The sequence below is a fragment of the Sparus aurata genome, chromosome 9 (assembly GCF_900880675.1).
Source record: "Sparus aurata chromosome 9, fSpaAur1.1, whole genome shotgun sequence".
NCBI lineage: Eukaryota > Metazoa > Chordata > Actinopteri > Spariformes > Sparidae > Sparus > Sparus aurata.
The window spans coordinates 14,930,804-14,946,497 of record NC_044195.1 but is presented as its reverse complement, the minus strand read 5'-3'; the positions used below and the strand labels follow the sequence as shown (position 1 = coordinate 14,946,497).

The 15,694-nt window shown below is 41.6% G+C and overlaps 1 protein-coding gene across 1 annotated transcript; it reads right to left on the bottom strand.

The window, feature by feature from the left end:
- Positions 1 to 324: 324 nt before the first annotated feature.
- Positions 325 to 15,147, bottom strand: me3 (malic enzyme 3, NADP(+)-dependent, mitochondrial). Its single transcript, XM_030428847.1, has 15 exons — positions 14,946 to 15,147; positions 14,274 to 14,494; positions 10,595 to 10,728; positions 8,283 to 8,432; positions 7,763 to 7,838; positions 6,743 to 6,904; positions 6,447 to 6,550; positions 6,258 to 6,367; positions 5,280 to 5,377; positions 5,012 to 5,125; positions 4,819 to 4,924; positions 4,120 to 4,262; positions 3,148 to 3,321; positions 2,904 to 3,002; positions 325 to 1,502 (listed from the first exon to the last, which is right to left on the bottom strand). Exons 2-15 carry the CDS (start codon positions 14,487 to 14,489, stop codon positions 1,341 to 1,343), a joined length of 1,848 nt encoding a protein of 615 aa, XP_030284707.1. The 5' UTR covers positions 14,490 to 14,494; positions 14,946 to 15,147; the 3' UTR covers positions 325 to 1,340.
- Positions 15,148 to 15,694: the final 547 nt, after the last annotated feature.

Sequence of the window (15,694 nt, the reverse complement as noted above, 5' to 3'; positions counted from 1 at the left end):
CACTGATTCCAATGATCAGAAAGAGCAATCTAAAGATGGATCAAGTCAAAAATTGGTCGAAAATACAGTTTATACATAAATGTAAATATATTCACAACTTTACTTGTACTTTTGATACTTTAGTACATTTGATATCAGATACTTTTACTACAGACGTTTACTTAATTACTTAGCTTACTATACATATAGATGACTTTCACTTTTGCCGAAGTAATATTTTAACATGATATCTTTACTTGAGCTCAAGTATGACTTTAGGTACTTCATACAACACTGCTCTGTTGCTTTGAAAAAGATGAAAATGATCTTAACAAAATGCATAAATCACTTTTTTTTTTACAATTTTATTCAAAAAGTTGCATGTTCCCTTTGAAAAGCATGTCTCTCAGTACTAAAGCTTGCAGTGCATCATGTTCTCTAGGAGTAAAAGTTAAGATACAGTTCATCAGTAACTTTGGCAAAAATACAACAACAGGCAGAGCTCTGTACAAAACTAAAGCACAAACAATGCACCCATTGTATACAAAATCAGCCGTATGGGGCTGACGCTATCTACCCAACAATCCCTCCTCTGAACAAGATGCCTCCTGATAATTTAATCTCACAGACGAAGCGGAGACAGAAGGCTGACTCTGGAGTCTTTTCAGTCCTGTGTGCAGATTTAGACGTGTGCAGACAGGAGTGTGAAATATGACGCTTTGCTACCCATCTGACAACAACAGAGGTTTCACTCATAATGCGGATGTCCAGTGATGTCCTGGCCATGCAGAAAGAGGCACTGAGAGTTTCTGTTCATTTTGTTCCCTCTTTTGTTAAACTTTAAATTGAAACCTCTGTTCACACGTGTCAAGACCAGAGAAAGCATTGTGCGTTACCATGAGCAGCTGCTCTGTTTTCAATGCATCAGTTCAGATGAATCTCTCAAGATTAGATCTTGTAGCTGAATGCTACAGCGTCTTAGCTGGACAATTTCGTCTAAGGAGTGTAGTTCATGTTGTAAAGTTATAGCAGCCGTGCTTCTGATATCTGACATGATGCTGTTGTGCATCTATAAAATATTCTGCTCAGTCAGAGCTTCCACCAGGTACAGAGAATTGATACCACGTACACTGATAAAACTGATAAGTAGTACAGCGCAGAAAGAGGAAAAAACACTCAACAGGTCATAGAAAATGTATGGCATCTAAATCATAATGACCACAGTCCATGTGGAAGGGGAGAAGAGACTGACTAACATTTACCAAGAAAAGAAGAAAATGAACAAAAACAGCTAAAAGGCGAGAAAAGTTGGCAACGTGACGCCACGGCAGCATGTCAAGTGCAGAGAGCGACGGTCAGGATCAGACGTCCTGGACGTTCATGGCCTCCTGTGGCCAACTGTACGTGTCCAGAGTGAAGGAGTCGTAATCAGGACTGTAGATGTGAGACAGCACAAATGCCTCCTTGTCTTTAGGCTCAGGGTACAGGGATGCAATGTTGTGTTTGTATGCATAGTTGACAATCTGGAGAAGGAAACAGAAGGACACACGGTTAATGCAGGGTTCACAGTGTGATATTTAAATGCCCTCAAAACTTCGTACTTTATGTGATGTGATCCTACATGACCACAGATATTGTATTTTTTTTGGCCATTTCACGTGAGATTTCTGGATTAATTTTTATCTCTGTGCTCTTCCCACTGGTTGAAAAGCCAGCGGGGGTCCCTGAGGAAATGCTGATGTGCACCAATCAGAAATCAGGAAAACCTGAACCAGAATCTGATTACAATCAACTCCGATCAAACCACTTCCACATACAGCAGTCCTGATGAAGGTTAGCTTTTATGAGCGTTACACTCTTAATGCAGTGATATTTGTAACATTTTGAAAAACAACATTAAATATTTGTATCTACCTATCTATCTATCTATCTATCTATCTATCTATCTTGAACATAACATCGTTTTTCAAGCAGATACGTGAACATTTTGAAATAAAATTGCACCATGGGAAAAACATAAACTGTGACTAACACTTTCCAGAGTGAGCTGTGGGTTTGCGCGTCAGGCGGACCTCTGTTGTTTGACAGTGAGAACTGAAACCTGGGGTTAAGACTACGTGAGCTTTGCGAGACACTTTTTGTCAGACTTACATCAGACGGGCTGTTTATGTTCTTACTGGAGAACTAAATGTAGGCTTTAAAGTGAAAGCAGCTTCCAGGCTGATGGTATAAAGTGGAGACTAGCGACATCTAGAGGCTGTTTTGATGGCGTTCTTGTCCACGCCTCCTTTTCCCTCCCTTTCATCCTCAGAGAGGCTAATTTTCTTCTCTGAAACATGTTCCATTAATCTTTTTGTATATTACTTTTCACAATCTTAATTTTAGCAGCTTTGAAAGCTTTAATAAAACTGGGATTGTATTTTTGTAGATTTCTAACCGAAGTCCTGATTTGCTCAGTTCCTTCTTCAGGTAAGAAGCAGTCATTCATTCAGATAGGCTGACAGTGGTGATCATTGCTAGACGATAAATTATATTTGATGATTAAGTATGTTACTGTATGGGTCACATTTATAGCTGATTTGAAGCTGACTTACGTATAACATAACAGCGTCCTAAGCCGACAGAGCAGGCCTCCTCCAGCGACAGCCCGCTAACAGGTGTCCTGAAGAACTTTCTCCCACTCTCTTTCTGTTGCTATCAGGTTGCCAGACAAACTGTCACAAAAGTGCTGGAGGTACGCGATACAATAGCAGGTTATGAAGTTAGCCACACCATGGCCTGCTTAGGTCTGAGTGTAGGTTGTGGGAGAACACCAAGGTCAGAGGTTTAGACCAGCTGTCTCTCAGTGCTGTATCCTCACTGTAGAGCGGGGTATCGTTTAAAAAATAGGACATCAAGGCAGACTGCGGGGAAAGATCACCGACCTTCACTGCAATCTTGAAGGAGACCTCTCTTATGGTGCTGAGGGGAGGGTAGAGTCTTCCCTCAGCCAGGTGCTCCTCTGTCACCATGTCTGCTATCGCCTGAGACACAAACACAGACAGACAGACACAATAACACTAATTAGCAAAAGGAAAGTGCATTATAGGTACCATTTAACAAACCTAAAAGTACAAAATCCTCATAAATATGTGTCATGAGTATGTTGGAACTGGAGACAATAAATACCTCTGCAGTGGTGAGGAAGACATCATCAGATATGTGGCGCACTCCACAGGCTATAACACCCAAAGCAACTCCTGGGAAGACGTAGGCATTGTTGCCCTGCCCGGGGAAGAAGGTGCGTCCATCAGCCAGCACCACCTTGTCAAAGGGACTACCACTGGCAAAGATGCCCCGACCCTGATGACAGACAGAAGGAGGAGGATATCAAAGGAACATTTTCTATGTAGTTATAGTTATAAAACAAACTATGAATCACTTCTGTTAAGATACCAAAAAGAAATGACAAATGAACTGTAAAGATGGCGTTGGAGTATTATTTGTGTGACTGCAGAGGGCACTAAGGCAGAAGTGTCAACTGATTTACACAAAGATTACTCAACACTGTGACACGAAATGTTGTCTGATCTGTTTGTACAACCATAGAAGGAAACATCTTATTTTATAAGGCCGTGTTGTACAAACTGCCTCCTTATTTGTGTTCTCTACCAACTCTGAAACTGTCAGCAGCTGCAGCCTTCAGTCATGTGGACAAACTCAGAATGCCATTCCTCGAATCCGCTCGAAAGGTTTGAGATTTTTTCCACTTTCAACTTGATGTGAGCTACAGCGACATGGACAATTAAAGTCAATTTGATCACTGAATGCACATGTCCTGTTACTAACGGTGGTATATTCTTTGTCTAGATGTAATTTTCTGCTTGTTTTAAGTCGGATCTGCCAAGTGAAATGTACGACAACACTAAGGGGGTAAACTGCTGTAAAAGGCAACAGTGTATCAATGAAATCACAGAAGGAGAAGCGGAAAAATGCAGATTTTTCAAAACATCACATTTTGTAAGCTCACAACCAGAAACACAAGAGTGTATTTGTGTGGGAATGTAAACAAAATAACTCCACAGTGCCTTAAACCTGCTAAATACTGAAGCAGAGCACCTATCACCTGCATGTGAACAGCACACTATGGCTCTCTATTACCTCTGTGAGCTTGTAGCACTGTTCCGCTGTGCACTCAGCCTTGCTTGTGGGATTACTCAGGGCAAATATGATCGGCCTCTCATTGAAGGACGCCATGTCTTTGATAATCTTCTCAGTGAACGCCCCAGCGACGGCAGCCACTCCTTCATGTTCAGGAAACAGAGCAGAGGGACGATCAAGCAGAGTTTACAAACAGATTTTACATTCAGACCACATGAGCCAGATAAAATGTCAATCTCCAAAGAGTGTTTTTGACCAAGAGACTGTAGATCTGGATCAACTGTTGTTTATCATCTTTTCATTTCATTTTCAAATCACAAACAGAGATGTTGAGACTTGAAACGATGTTAACATGTTATCACAACTTTGATTAAAAGTCTGAAATTATCTTCCGGCTCATCATACATGCAGTACACAAATTTAGACATTCACATCAAATATCTCTTTTGAAACTCTTTGAAGCATCGAATTAAAGAACCAGAGAGAATTAGTTGATTTGCTGAGCGGAGCTGGAGGGAAAGAAATTCACCTTCAACAGGTTTCTCTGTTTTTCCACAGGCATTACTGTATCACAGGTGGATGAAACACACAATGTGGGTTATAAAGGGATTTTATAAATATCACTAAAAGCCACTATGGTCTTTTAGGGAGTCTCCATGAAACCCCACACTTGTCTCCAAACTTTCTTGGCAGACTCACCTATGATTGCGGTGGGTTTCAGCGTGTGCACCACCTCCTCCAGGGTCTTCACATGTGGGTAATCATGAGCAAACTCCTCCTTCTCGTGGTTAAGATGGCTTCTTCCCTATATTTGTGCAAAAATGTCCTTTTTGTTTAAAATGGTGCTGTGTTTCATAAATGAGGACACCTGTAAGGACTGAAGGGTCATTACCTTCACAATGAGACCTCTAGAGTCCACCATCCAGATTCTCTTGGCAGCTTCTTCTTTACTGAGTCCTTCTTTGGCCATGGCCATGATAAGCAGGTGAGCAATACCCAGAGCAGCCTGCCAAATAAAAAAAAAACAAAAATCATCAACGATCACTCTGTGTCTCCTCGACTAGTTTTAAATGTGTCATCACACTTTTGGGAAAAGTCTCATATCTTTAGGGGTTACAGTTATTTTTATTTCAGAAAATTAATTGAGTTAATCTTCTCACCTCGCCGGCACCCTGGAAAACAAAGGTGTGATCTGAGATTTTGTTCTTGGTGATCTTCAGAGCAGCTATGACGCCGGCAACAGCTACTGAGGCCGTGCCTGAAAGATAGACATGAGAATAACACTTGTGACAAATCAGTGAAATTAGCAGGTTTATCTTTAAAAGCAGCACCGGTATCAAACACTTCAAGTATCTTTTTAAGATCATTTTAAACAAAATTTAAGACCGATTTGTGGAGAAATAATCTTCTTTTTATTCAAGTCATTTGAGTATAAATTAATGTAGTATGTGGTCCTGTGCAGATGTAGGTTTTTATGTTGGAATAATGTTTTCATAATCTACATTTCATCAACAGGTAAGTCCAAGTATAAAGTAAAAAGACAGTATTGGGTTCAGTTATAGGTTTAAATATCTGTAACATCAAAAAATTCAGCTTACACTCAGAGGAGCTCAACTCATTTTTTCATCTGAATTGGTCTAAATTAGACTATTTACTGACTTTAAAGGCATCATATTTAGATAAATTGAATTGAATTGAACCTGCAGATCAGTGTCTGACGTGAAAGAAGCATCTAACACAGTCGGACACAGAATGACAGACATGTTCACAAACAGCGGATCATGACGATACAATTGACTTGAAAAGATAAAATGGATACATGCTGATTTTTTGTTTGTTGAGTCAGATATTTAGAAACAAAACAAGCCAATCTACGAGCTAATGGGAGATGATCAAATATTTGATATGCTTGAGCTGTGCCAATTCTTTTTGTTAACCTGGTTTAATCATCTTATGTTGGCTACGTTTCTACTTCTGAGAATGTGCTGGTAATACTGAGGGGGAAGCGTGCGACGATGTGGAATGTTAACATATTAAAACGTTTTAAAAAAAAAATCTAAATAGCCATATATGTGGTGGGTAAAAAGCCACAGGTATGAAACCTGCTGCCTGTTGGAGTCCTGTGTGAGTTTCAGTACCTTGGATGTCGTCGTTGAAGGTGCAGTATCGATTCCTGTATTTGTTGAGGATGCGAAAGGCGTTGCTGTTGGCGAAATCCTCAAACTGTATCAGACAGTTCATCCCGTACCTGCAGGACGACGGAGTTGACCAGTCAGATATTAAGGATCACTTGAATGTTATTTGATCAATTGATTGTTTCCACTCACTTGTCTGTCACCGCCTGCATGAACTCATCGATCAGCTCGTCGTACTCCTTCCCTCTGATTCTCTTGTGCTTCAGTCCGATGTACAGAGGGTCATCGAGCAGTGTCTGGACCAAAAAATCATCAGTCAATCAAAAGTAGATAATTTGTAGTTCTGAATTGGCTTTTGAACTGATTGTCCATGTAAACTGGTAAAAATGACTGAGTCTCATCAGCAATTCTCTAAACTTCTCTGATATCTATCAGGTTAGGACTGAAAGTGTTGCACCAACTCATTGATCCTTAGTCATCATACACACCTGGTTGTCAGTGCCGACGTCCAGCAGCACCGGGAGACACTGCTGTGGCCGAACCCCACCGCAGGCTGTGTAGAGCGCCAGCTTCCCCACAGGGATGCCCATACCGTAGCTGCCCAGGTCACCCAGGCCGAGGATACGCTCCCCGTCCGTCACCACAATGGCCTGCACAGAGAACGCAGACATGTACTCCACCTCTAAGGAATATATATCTTTTTAGTCTGGCTTTTAAAAAATGTGTTGCCTTAGTTTCTAAGTCTCAATCATTGGTTTTCATACATTTTATCCCTTATCTTTTTTTTTTTATTATATTGCCTTAAAAAGTGTGGTTACTATCCAAAAAGATCATTGCTGGAGGATGAGAAGGGACGTGTGTCTCAGTGAGTTTGTCTCAATCAAGCATGCAAAGACCACTGTAGTCTGTTGCAAAACGCTTTCAACCACAAATAATACAGGATGTTAATTACTGAAGTACCTGATACGGCAGCACAGTAATGTAAATCTTCTCAAAAAAGTCACCACCTGTGCTAACAATGAGTTGTCTACTGCCAGTGAAGCGTGCACTCAGATTTCAGAGCAGGATATGGTTGTAAAGACGTAAAGTGGACAAGATTAGTAAGTTATACTGTGGAGGAGATGTAACCTGGCTAAAAGTAATCTAGTTGAACATGTAAGGTCATTACTTTTTATACCATGTAATAAGTAAAGTAATATTATAACTTTTTAATTGAGAGATAAGACTAAAAGTGGGAAGAGCAAGAGTATTTTATCACACTTCCTGAGTAACTTGCCCAACATTTAATTGGTTGCAATCCAAAACCTTGCCACTAGATGGCACTACACATACATACACACTGGACTATTCATAATTGCAAATTATGAACTATTGTCCATTTTTGTCTTAACCTTAGTGTCTGTTTTCATCTGGGCCACATGTTGGTGTGAATGGTGCTGTATTAATAACATTAAGTATAAGAAGCGGTGTGTGTATGTATGTGTGTGTGTTTGGGTAGAGAGAGGCACCTTTATGTCTTCTTCAGGCCAGGAGTTGAGCATGGTGGCGATGTGGCCTCTATCATGGATGGTGATGAAGAGTCCTCTGTAAACAGGTCGGTGTCAGTTATACGGCAGCAGCGTCGGTGGTGCTGTGCAGCTCAGGGAGTCAAGGTTTTATGTTTCGGATGTTATGATTGGATGATGCAGGTTGTGAGATCAGCTTCCTGAATGCCACTGGTTTTAATTCACTGCAGTCATGTAAATCTGACCTAAAGCTTGCCAGAGACAGAAAGTCCTTCACATTGATGATATTAAGTCGAAATAAATAAAATGAAACTCAAACACAATTTGAAGGATTGAAACTTATGTTAAAGAATAAATTAAGAAGATGATGTGATATCAGAGTAATGTTTTTTCAGTAGTGTCCCTGAATCCCTCACATCCCGTTTATAGGAAATTGGAGTTCAGCCAAATGTATATTGAAATGATAAAAAAGCAAACGGTAAACTGAACTGTGCAGCTGCAGTGTAGATGTGAGGAATCTCACCGCGGTCTCCTGAAGGCCAGTCCGTACTGCTGACAGGCCAGGCCCACAGTGGGAGTGTACACAATGGGCATGAACTCCTCGATGTCGGAGGTCAGCACACGGTAGAACAACTTCTCGTTCCTGTCCTGCAGCGTCATCAGCAGGATGTACCTGAGACAGAGACAGAGACAGAACAGCCATTTCAACTCAACAATGAGAATTTTTAGGGTGTTTTGGGAGTTTTATGATGCTTCAAGATCGGTCAATAACTTTGGTCCAGACTGAAATATCTTTCATCAGGTCATATTTGTATTTAATCTACACATTTGTTCAGCCTGTAACTGTAAATGTAAGCATGCTGACATGCTAAGCCAAGATGGTGAACATTATACCTGCTAATCATCAATTTGCTAGCATTGCCATTGTGAATATATTAACGTTCTGAAGTTAGCATTTAGCTCAAAGCTCGACTATGCCAAAGTATGGCATCACAGAGCTGCTAGAATGGTTATTGAGTATTGTCAGACACTGTGTTATGCCTTTTAAAGATTGTTTTGTCCGTCTTGCTTTCATTAGACAGTTTACAGTGCAAATACTTACAGTATATATAAGGAAATGAGAGCAACAAGGTTCCCCTGTGGGAATCGAACCAGGGGCTTCACTCATAAAACAGACTTAAGATCAATTTTGATTGCAGGTGGGTTGCAATCAATTTAAATTGATTTGAGATTTAAGATCACAGATGCATAAGATACTAATTGGATTCTGAGGCCATGTCCATATGTACACAAGATTTTTTTTTTTAGAATATGCTTTTTCTCTGGGTTTTGTTCTTCTGTATACACAAACAGCATAACAGGTCACTTAAAATGGAGCTTTTGGACGTCTCCCTGCAGAGTGAAGAGACTCAGAAATGCTCTTTTCAGTATTTGAGATTCTTACACACGTTTATCAGTGTTTGTAGCAGTAATGTCAAGTGTGAACTTGAAGTATGTGTTATAATAGGGGAGTATTTGAGTTGGACGGAGTAGATGGTATATAAATGTAACCTTAATATTTACAATGACACAAACATGCGTTGATAATACAAATGGAAAAAAAGACAAAACAGGCTGTTTTGTTGACAAGTTATCTAAGAAGTTTCTATGAAGAGCAGTCATGTTTCCCTGCCTCGTTCATATTTTTTTCTGTTGCTAAGCAACCCGACCAAAGAACACAATCTGCTTCCTGTTTAGAGAGCCATGCGCATGCACGTATACCTGAATGGCCATGAGTCATTTGTTTGCAGTGATTGTGTGGAGGGAGATTATTTCTGAAACCAGACTAAAATGCTTGTGTAGACAGAGATTTACATTTTTTTAAAACTCTGTTTCCCATCCTGATTTAGCAAGATTGTTAATGATCAGCAACTTCTCCTAAAGGTTTTTTCAAGCCACTGATGCAAAGGACATTAAGGCTTGAAGGAAACTACACAGCACTAACAGCTGTGGGTCGTCTAGTGATCGGAAGGTCACCAGTTCGAATCCCGGCTCCCCCTAGTTGCATGTCGAAGTGTCCTTGAGCAAGATACTGAACCCCAAATTGCTCCTGATGAGCAGTTGGCGCCTTGCATGGCAGCCTCCGTCATCAGTGTATGAATGTGTATGAATGGGTGAATGTGGCATGTGCTGTACAGCGCTTTGAGCTGTCATTAGACTGGAAAAGCGCTATAAAAATGCAGACCATTTACCAACACATTTTACAGCGTGTCTCTGTATCTACGGGAATACCTTTGTCTCTCTGCCAGCCAGAGTCTGTTCCCACATGGCCTTGTGCAATATTTAATGAGTAAAGTTATTCTATTTTACTCTGTGTGCAATATTTTAGTGTATATTTTACTATTGCTAATTTATTTTAGATAATTAATAGTGTGTATTTTTTGACAAAGTTTATTATTGTGTTATTGCTTCCGTTATTGCATTTCTTGGTAGAAGCCGACTCTGCCCTCTGCCCTGTACGTGTCTTGGGCAATAATAAAATCTAATCTAATCTAATCAATCTTTCATAAATGATTTTAAGACTAAGTTCAAATATAAGTCTTAAGAACATTTATATAAATGAGGCCCAGGGAACACTGCTGCTACATTGTGTGTGTCTCAGTTACTGGATGGACCTTCCAAAGCCTCTGATGTGACAGTAGATACACTTTTAATCATAACATTAAAGACAAAACAACAGCCGATGGTGCACCCGCGACAGATGTGATGAGATTTGATCAGATGAGCGGTGCAGCCCCGATAAAGAACTTCAGTGTTTTGTTTTTTTATTTTGAACATCTGAGTGTGTTCTCTCACTTGTCCAGCGGGTTGACACGTGTTTCATAGCTCTTCATGACACGCAGCACTTGTACATCCTGGGAGAGGAAGCAGGGTGGGAGCAGGCCGTGGATGCCCAGTTGTAAGCGCTCCTCCAGGGTGAATGCCATGCCCTGCAGGGTGGAAGAGGAGCGGTTATACAACCCTGCCATCCCCGAAAGAGTTCACACAGGGTGAAGTCCACAAACTAAATAAGAAATCTGAAAATCTAGACCACAATGACTCATGTGTTAGACATCACAGTTTGAGGCTAGCTATGACTCATGCCCGCACCCAAATACAGTGGTGTTTTTGATCATTTCTCCCTGAATTAGTAGCCTCCTATGTAAGTGAACCCTGGTAAAGAAACCCCAAAGAGGGCAACACTGAAAAGTTCTTAAATGTTTTGGTAACTTTGAGCTGAGACCAGACTTTTATTCTCATAATCGGCCCCTGTACCCCTCTACCTTCTGGTTATGATTATTTCCACTGCTGCTCTGTCTCAAAGTTGGCAGGCATCCCACAGAGTGATCAGAGGGGAGTGTGAGGTTTAATCTATTTATTCTGTCCAATAGTGTGGGAGCCTGAACTCACTCCCCTGGCAGCTCGACCTCTCTTTCCGCATGTCTGCTTTAGCGCTCTCTACGTTTCCTTTTGATTCGCGCACGACAGAGGAAACACCGACCTACATGGCGGATAAAACGACCATCTATGCCCAGTTTGATCTAATGTGTGCTCCCAGAAAAACACCCTTGTCTCGCTAAATTATTCATGCCGGACTCTGGTGTGAAATGTGATAGCTGTATTTGAAAGACTCATTGAAGCGTCAGCTTGCAATCTTTACCGCTACAGTTGTTCCACAAGCTGCATGCTTTCCCAATGAAGAGTACTGTGATGCTGATCAACACTGTACTGTGTAGATATGAGTTGCAACAGCTTGCACAACAACAGATCTGCTGCCAGAGGTCATTAAAAGGAGATACAGCGAGGGCTTAAATACCCAACAAGATTAACTATAGACAAGAAGACAGAGAGTGTAAGTGTGCAGGACCAACTTTCATAAACTATTCTATCACCACAAATGCACCTGGAAACCTTCTTAGACATAAATACTAGAGCGAGTGTATCTGCATGACTGTGAGAAAGGCTGCAGAGAAAGTCACAGATTAACAGAGTTAAGAGCGAGCGTGCAGCTAAAGAGGGACTAAAGTAAACCCATTAAGGTGGCACTCCTCACTGGTGACCGTAATTAGGCCTACAAGCGATCTGTTAAAACACAAAGAGACAAGGAGAGAGTGAAACTAAATGTGGTCTGGAGATAAGATTCAACTTTTTGTAAGGACTTCAATCCAAAGCTTATCTGAGAGAATATTCATTATCAAGAGAGGAGAAGATTAATTTATATGGTTATGAGCTGATTGTGCGACATTTGAGAGGTCACCGGGATCGTATGGCCGGTTTGAAGAAAGGAGGCTGTTAAAGAATACGGACAGAAATCTGACCTTCCTCAATAAACTGATTTAAATCATTATCCAGTGGTAAAATGTGTCTGCATGTGGAGCAAACAGTTAGACAGATCTTAATTGGATGATAAAGTCTAAAAGTGGGACAGCATTTATGTCTTAAAAGTCCAACACTGTCTGTTACATCTGGTTGAATTAAATATTTAAGCATACAACTGACACAAACTTTTACTTTTCATGAGACTATTTTTCCACCCAAGTAAGGCTCAATTTGCTGACCGTTTCCACTGAATTGTTCTGAGTCACCGCGTAACTGCTGACCGCGCATCAGCAGAGGAAGGAACTGTGACCGACCTCACATCAACTGAAATCAAAGCAATAAACTCTGCTAAAGGGTCCGTATCTGTCCTGCTATCCTCAGAGAGCTAACAAGGCAGAAACAAAGTATCCCCTGTTTACACTGAGTTGGTAAAAAAGAAATGCACCGGTGAGTCACTTGGCGAATGCTTGTTTTGGATCGGTTCTGGCGCAGTCAGTGCAGCTGCAGCGTCTTTGTGGAAAAAATACGAGTAGCTCCACACTGTGACTGCAGAAGCACTGACATTATTCTGTGCTTATGCAGTGCAGGGTTATCTTAAAGGTGAACGAGTTACTCAATTCAGTCTATAATATTATTTTCGTGTTTTTATAAGACACGGAGAAACTGGCTGTCTACACTGAGCTTAAAGGTCATGTCTGTGTTATTCCATTTTATTTGTTTGTTTTTTTTCCTTACCTATTTTGTATTTAGGAGTAATTAACTAGGTCTTTGTCCATGTTTACTTTTGACAGATCTCTTACAAATTCAAACATGCATGGACTATTTAAACTCCAAAAAAGTGCATTACAAAAAAAAAAAAAAAGACACAGAGGAAGCAGACAGAGGCAGAGCAGGACAGACACATTTGTGGGATCTACAGAGAGTTGATTCATAGCCCCAGAGGTGAGGGTTTTCTCACTTAGATGGGAGTTCTGCACCATGTGATATTACCATGGTAACTTTTGTATACATACGTTCCACTATCATACAACACGGCGTGGGGGCATCATGATACCTGTAGACATAGTCATGTAAACACAGCACAGGTTTCGATCCCCACTTGGATCAGATGAATTTGCTTGCTTTAAGACACAGTTCATATTGCCATAGAAGAAAGAAAGTTGTGTTTTATTGTTTGTTCAAGAGTGCATGAATTACCATATCACATAATTAGCAAAGCAAAACAATATATTTCAAGGCTCACTGGGCATCTGTGACAGGTATAATTCATGATTTGCTGCCATCTTATAAACACAAAGAGGACTGATTGTTTCATCAAAAAAAGCACAGTATGTAATATTTGGCCACCGGTTGAATTCATACTCAAAACAAACAGAGGTCAGCATATCATCAGGGTAACTGCTAACTCTAGCTGCTGGTGGCTAGTTAGCTTGGTCGGCCATTCATCGAGCTAGCAGTCTAAACTGGGGGATGGAGCACCAGGGCAGCGTTTGTGTTGAAACTGCTCTCACAAGAGCTTTGGACTGGGATGGGCTTGGGCTAGCATGCTAACTTAAGTAGATGCTTCTCTATACATGGACATCATAACTTCAAAACTGTTATTCCTTGATGACTTTAGTTAATTTTTGAATGTTTTCAACCAAAATTACAGCATCTTTAATCACCAAAAAAATCTGTGGATTTACCAATACCTTCAATAATTGTTACCTGCGAGGCTAAAATGCACAATAAAATAAAATGCTCATATCTTAACTTATGTTGAAAACATTAATAACTTAATTTAAGCCACCAGAATGTGGGTGAATAAGAGATTTTACATTATGATGTCTATGTATAGTGTTACAAAGCATGTTCAGCATGCTAACCAGCTAGCCGCGGCCCATCCCAGTCCAAAGCTCCCATGCTAGCAAACACCAACTCTGAGCTCCCAGTCCGGACTGCTAGCTGCACCGCTAAGTGAGCTAACTAGCAAGTGACTGCTAAAATTGGCGACAGTTAGCAGTCAGGTGGTGATATGCTGACCATTATATTTTCAAGTAAGCATTCAACAGGAGGCCAGGTAAAGAACTCTTTAGTTTACCTACAGTGAACGTCTGATGGTCCAAATGGTTGATGGTTTATAGACCAGGCGGAATAAAAACAGGTAGCAGACACGTCAGTGCAGCAGTGAGCTCACCTTGTTCAGGTTGGGGTTTCTGATGATGTCGTAGCCCCTCTTCTTGGTGCTCACGCTGTTCTTGCGGTTCGTCCCAGAGTGGCAGACCCGCACAGCCTGGAGAGAGGCCGTCAGTCCCCCGGCAGGGTGACCCGGGGAGCCGGCGAAGACCCTCATCCCGCCCGCTGCCGTGCGCCTGCACAAAGACAGGGCGGCTCTTCCTGGGAGAGAGTTCATGCTGCCTGCAGACAGCCAGGGAGCAAAACAACCACACACACTCAGTACAGCCCTGCTGCTGGTTCAGGTCACCTTAAGTCAAAGGACACAGGAGCCAGACACGACAGACAAACCCAGAATAGCAGAGAGCACTAGTTCAGCCTGTCTCCATGTAAACAACCTGCTGGTCCGTTAGCTTCACACAGGCTGAGTCACAGTGTTAACAACAGGTCGCACCTTCATTTTAATGATTTAACAACACATAAAATGATAGTTCAGACATGTGTAATTGGAGCTTGAACACAGCCGATGTGCGCAGTGTGTTCACGTAAAATCCCCGCTGTATGCGGCTGCATCAGCTCAGCTAGCTATTGTTAGCTGCCTGCTGCTTTTATGATAATTACTGTTTTCTTTATGGAAAAACCTGCGCAGCTGCTATTGCTAGCTAGTGCGCAGCTCATATTCAGTTAGCCTCACCTGGAAAGGACGCGACGCTGCTGCTGCTGCTGTGACTCTGACTTCTATCCTCATAGGAGGCGCTCCTTTTAACGATGTCTGTTATCTGTGGATGTTGAGGAGGATCGACAGCTGACAGCTGATCCAGGATCCTCTAACACAGACAGATCCACTTCCCCGGTCGGTCACTCTGGGTCAGCCTCTCTGATCGCTGGAGCCGCCAATCAGATAGCAGCATGGCGGGCTGAGAGGAGGGACAACCCCCATCTCCTCCTCCATCCCCTCCACCCTCCTGTGAGTCAGTAAACAAACAGGCTCCATCTTCAACTTCAACATCTGCACTCTAAATGCAACTTGACTCTCTTTGAACAGATTTCAGAGAATTTGCCGTTGTGCTGCTATGATTACTTCAGCTGTTTAATTTTCTTTTCTGACTCCACAATAGCTGACATTTTTCAATTCTTGCTCATGATCTGACCCCACTGAGCTTAAATCACACTGAACAGAGCAGATCATATTGATAACCTCTGGGTCCCTCTGCTGGACATGCCAGTCAGACTGTAGTGAGTCTTTCCTCTTCTGGTACTTGAGGATCTGGTTTAACCTGTTCTTTGACCGCCTGTGGCAAAGAGTTGCTGTCGTCCACCTTGTTCCTGTCAGGTTCAGTGTAAACAGTGTTCTGTCAGGCGAGATTTCACAGGGATAAAACAGCAAGACTGAGAAACTGAGATTCAATGTGCAATGGTGTAAATATATTTGGAGTTTTGTTT

Excerpts from the sequence above, each read along its gene's own strand:
- me3 (XM_030428847.1), bottom strand. The coding sequence starts at position 14,489 with ATGAACTCTCTCCCAGGAAGAGCCGCCCTGTCTTTGTGCAGGCGCACG. Across the intron at positions 10,729-14,273 it reads GAAACCCCAACCTGAACAAG|GGCATGGCATTCACCCTGGA; the intron begins GTGAGCTCACTG and ends TCCACCCTGCAG. Across the intron at positions 7,839-8,282 it reads CTGGCCTTCAGGAGACCGCG|AGGACTCTTCATCACCATCC; the intron begins GTGAGATTCCTC and ends ACCTGTTTACAG.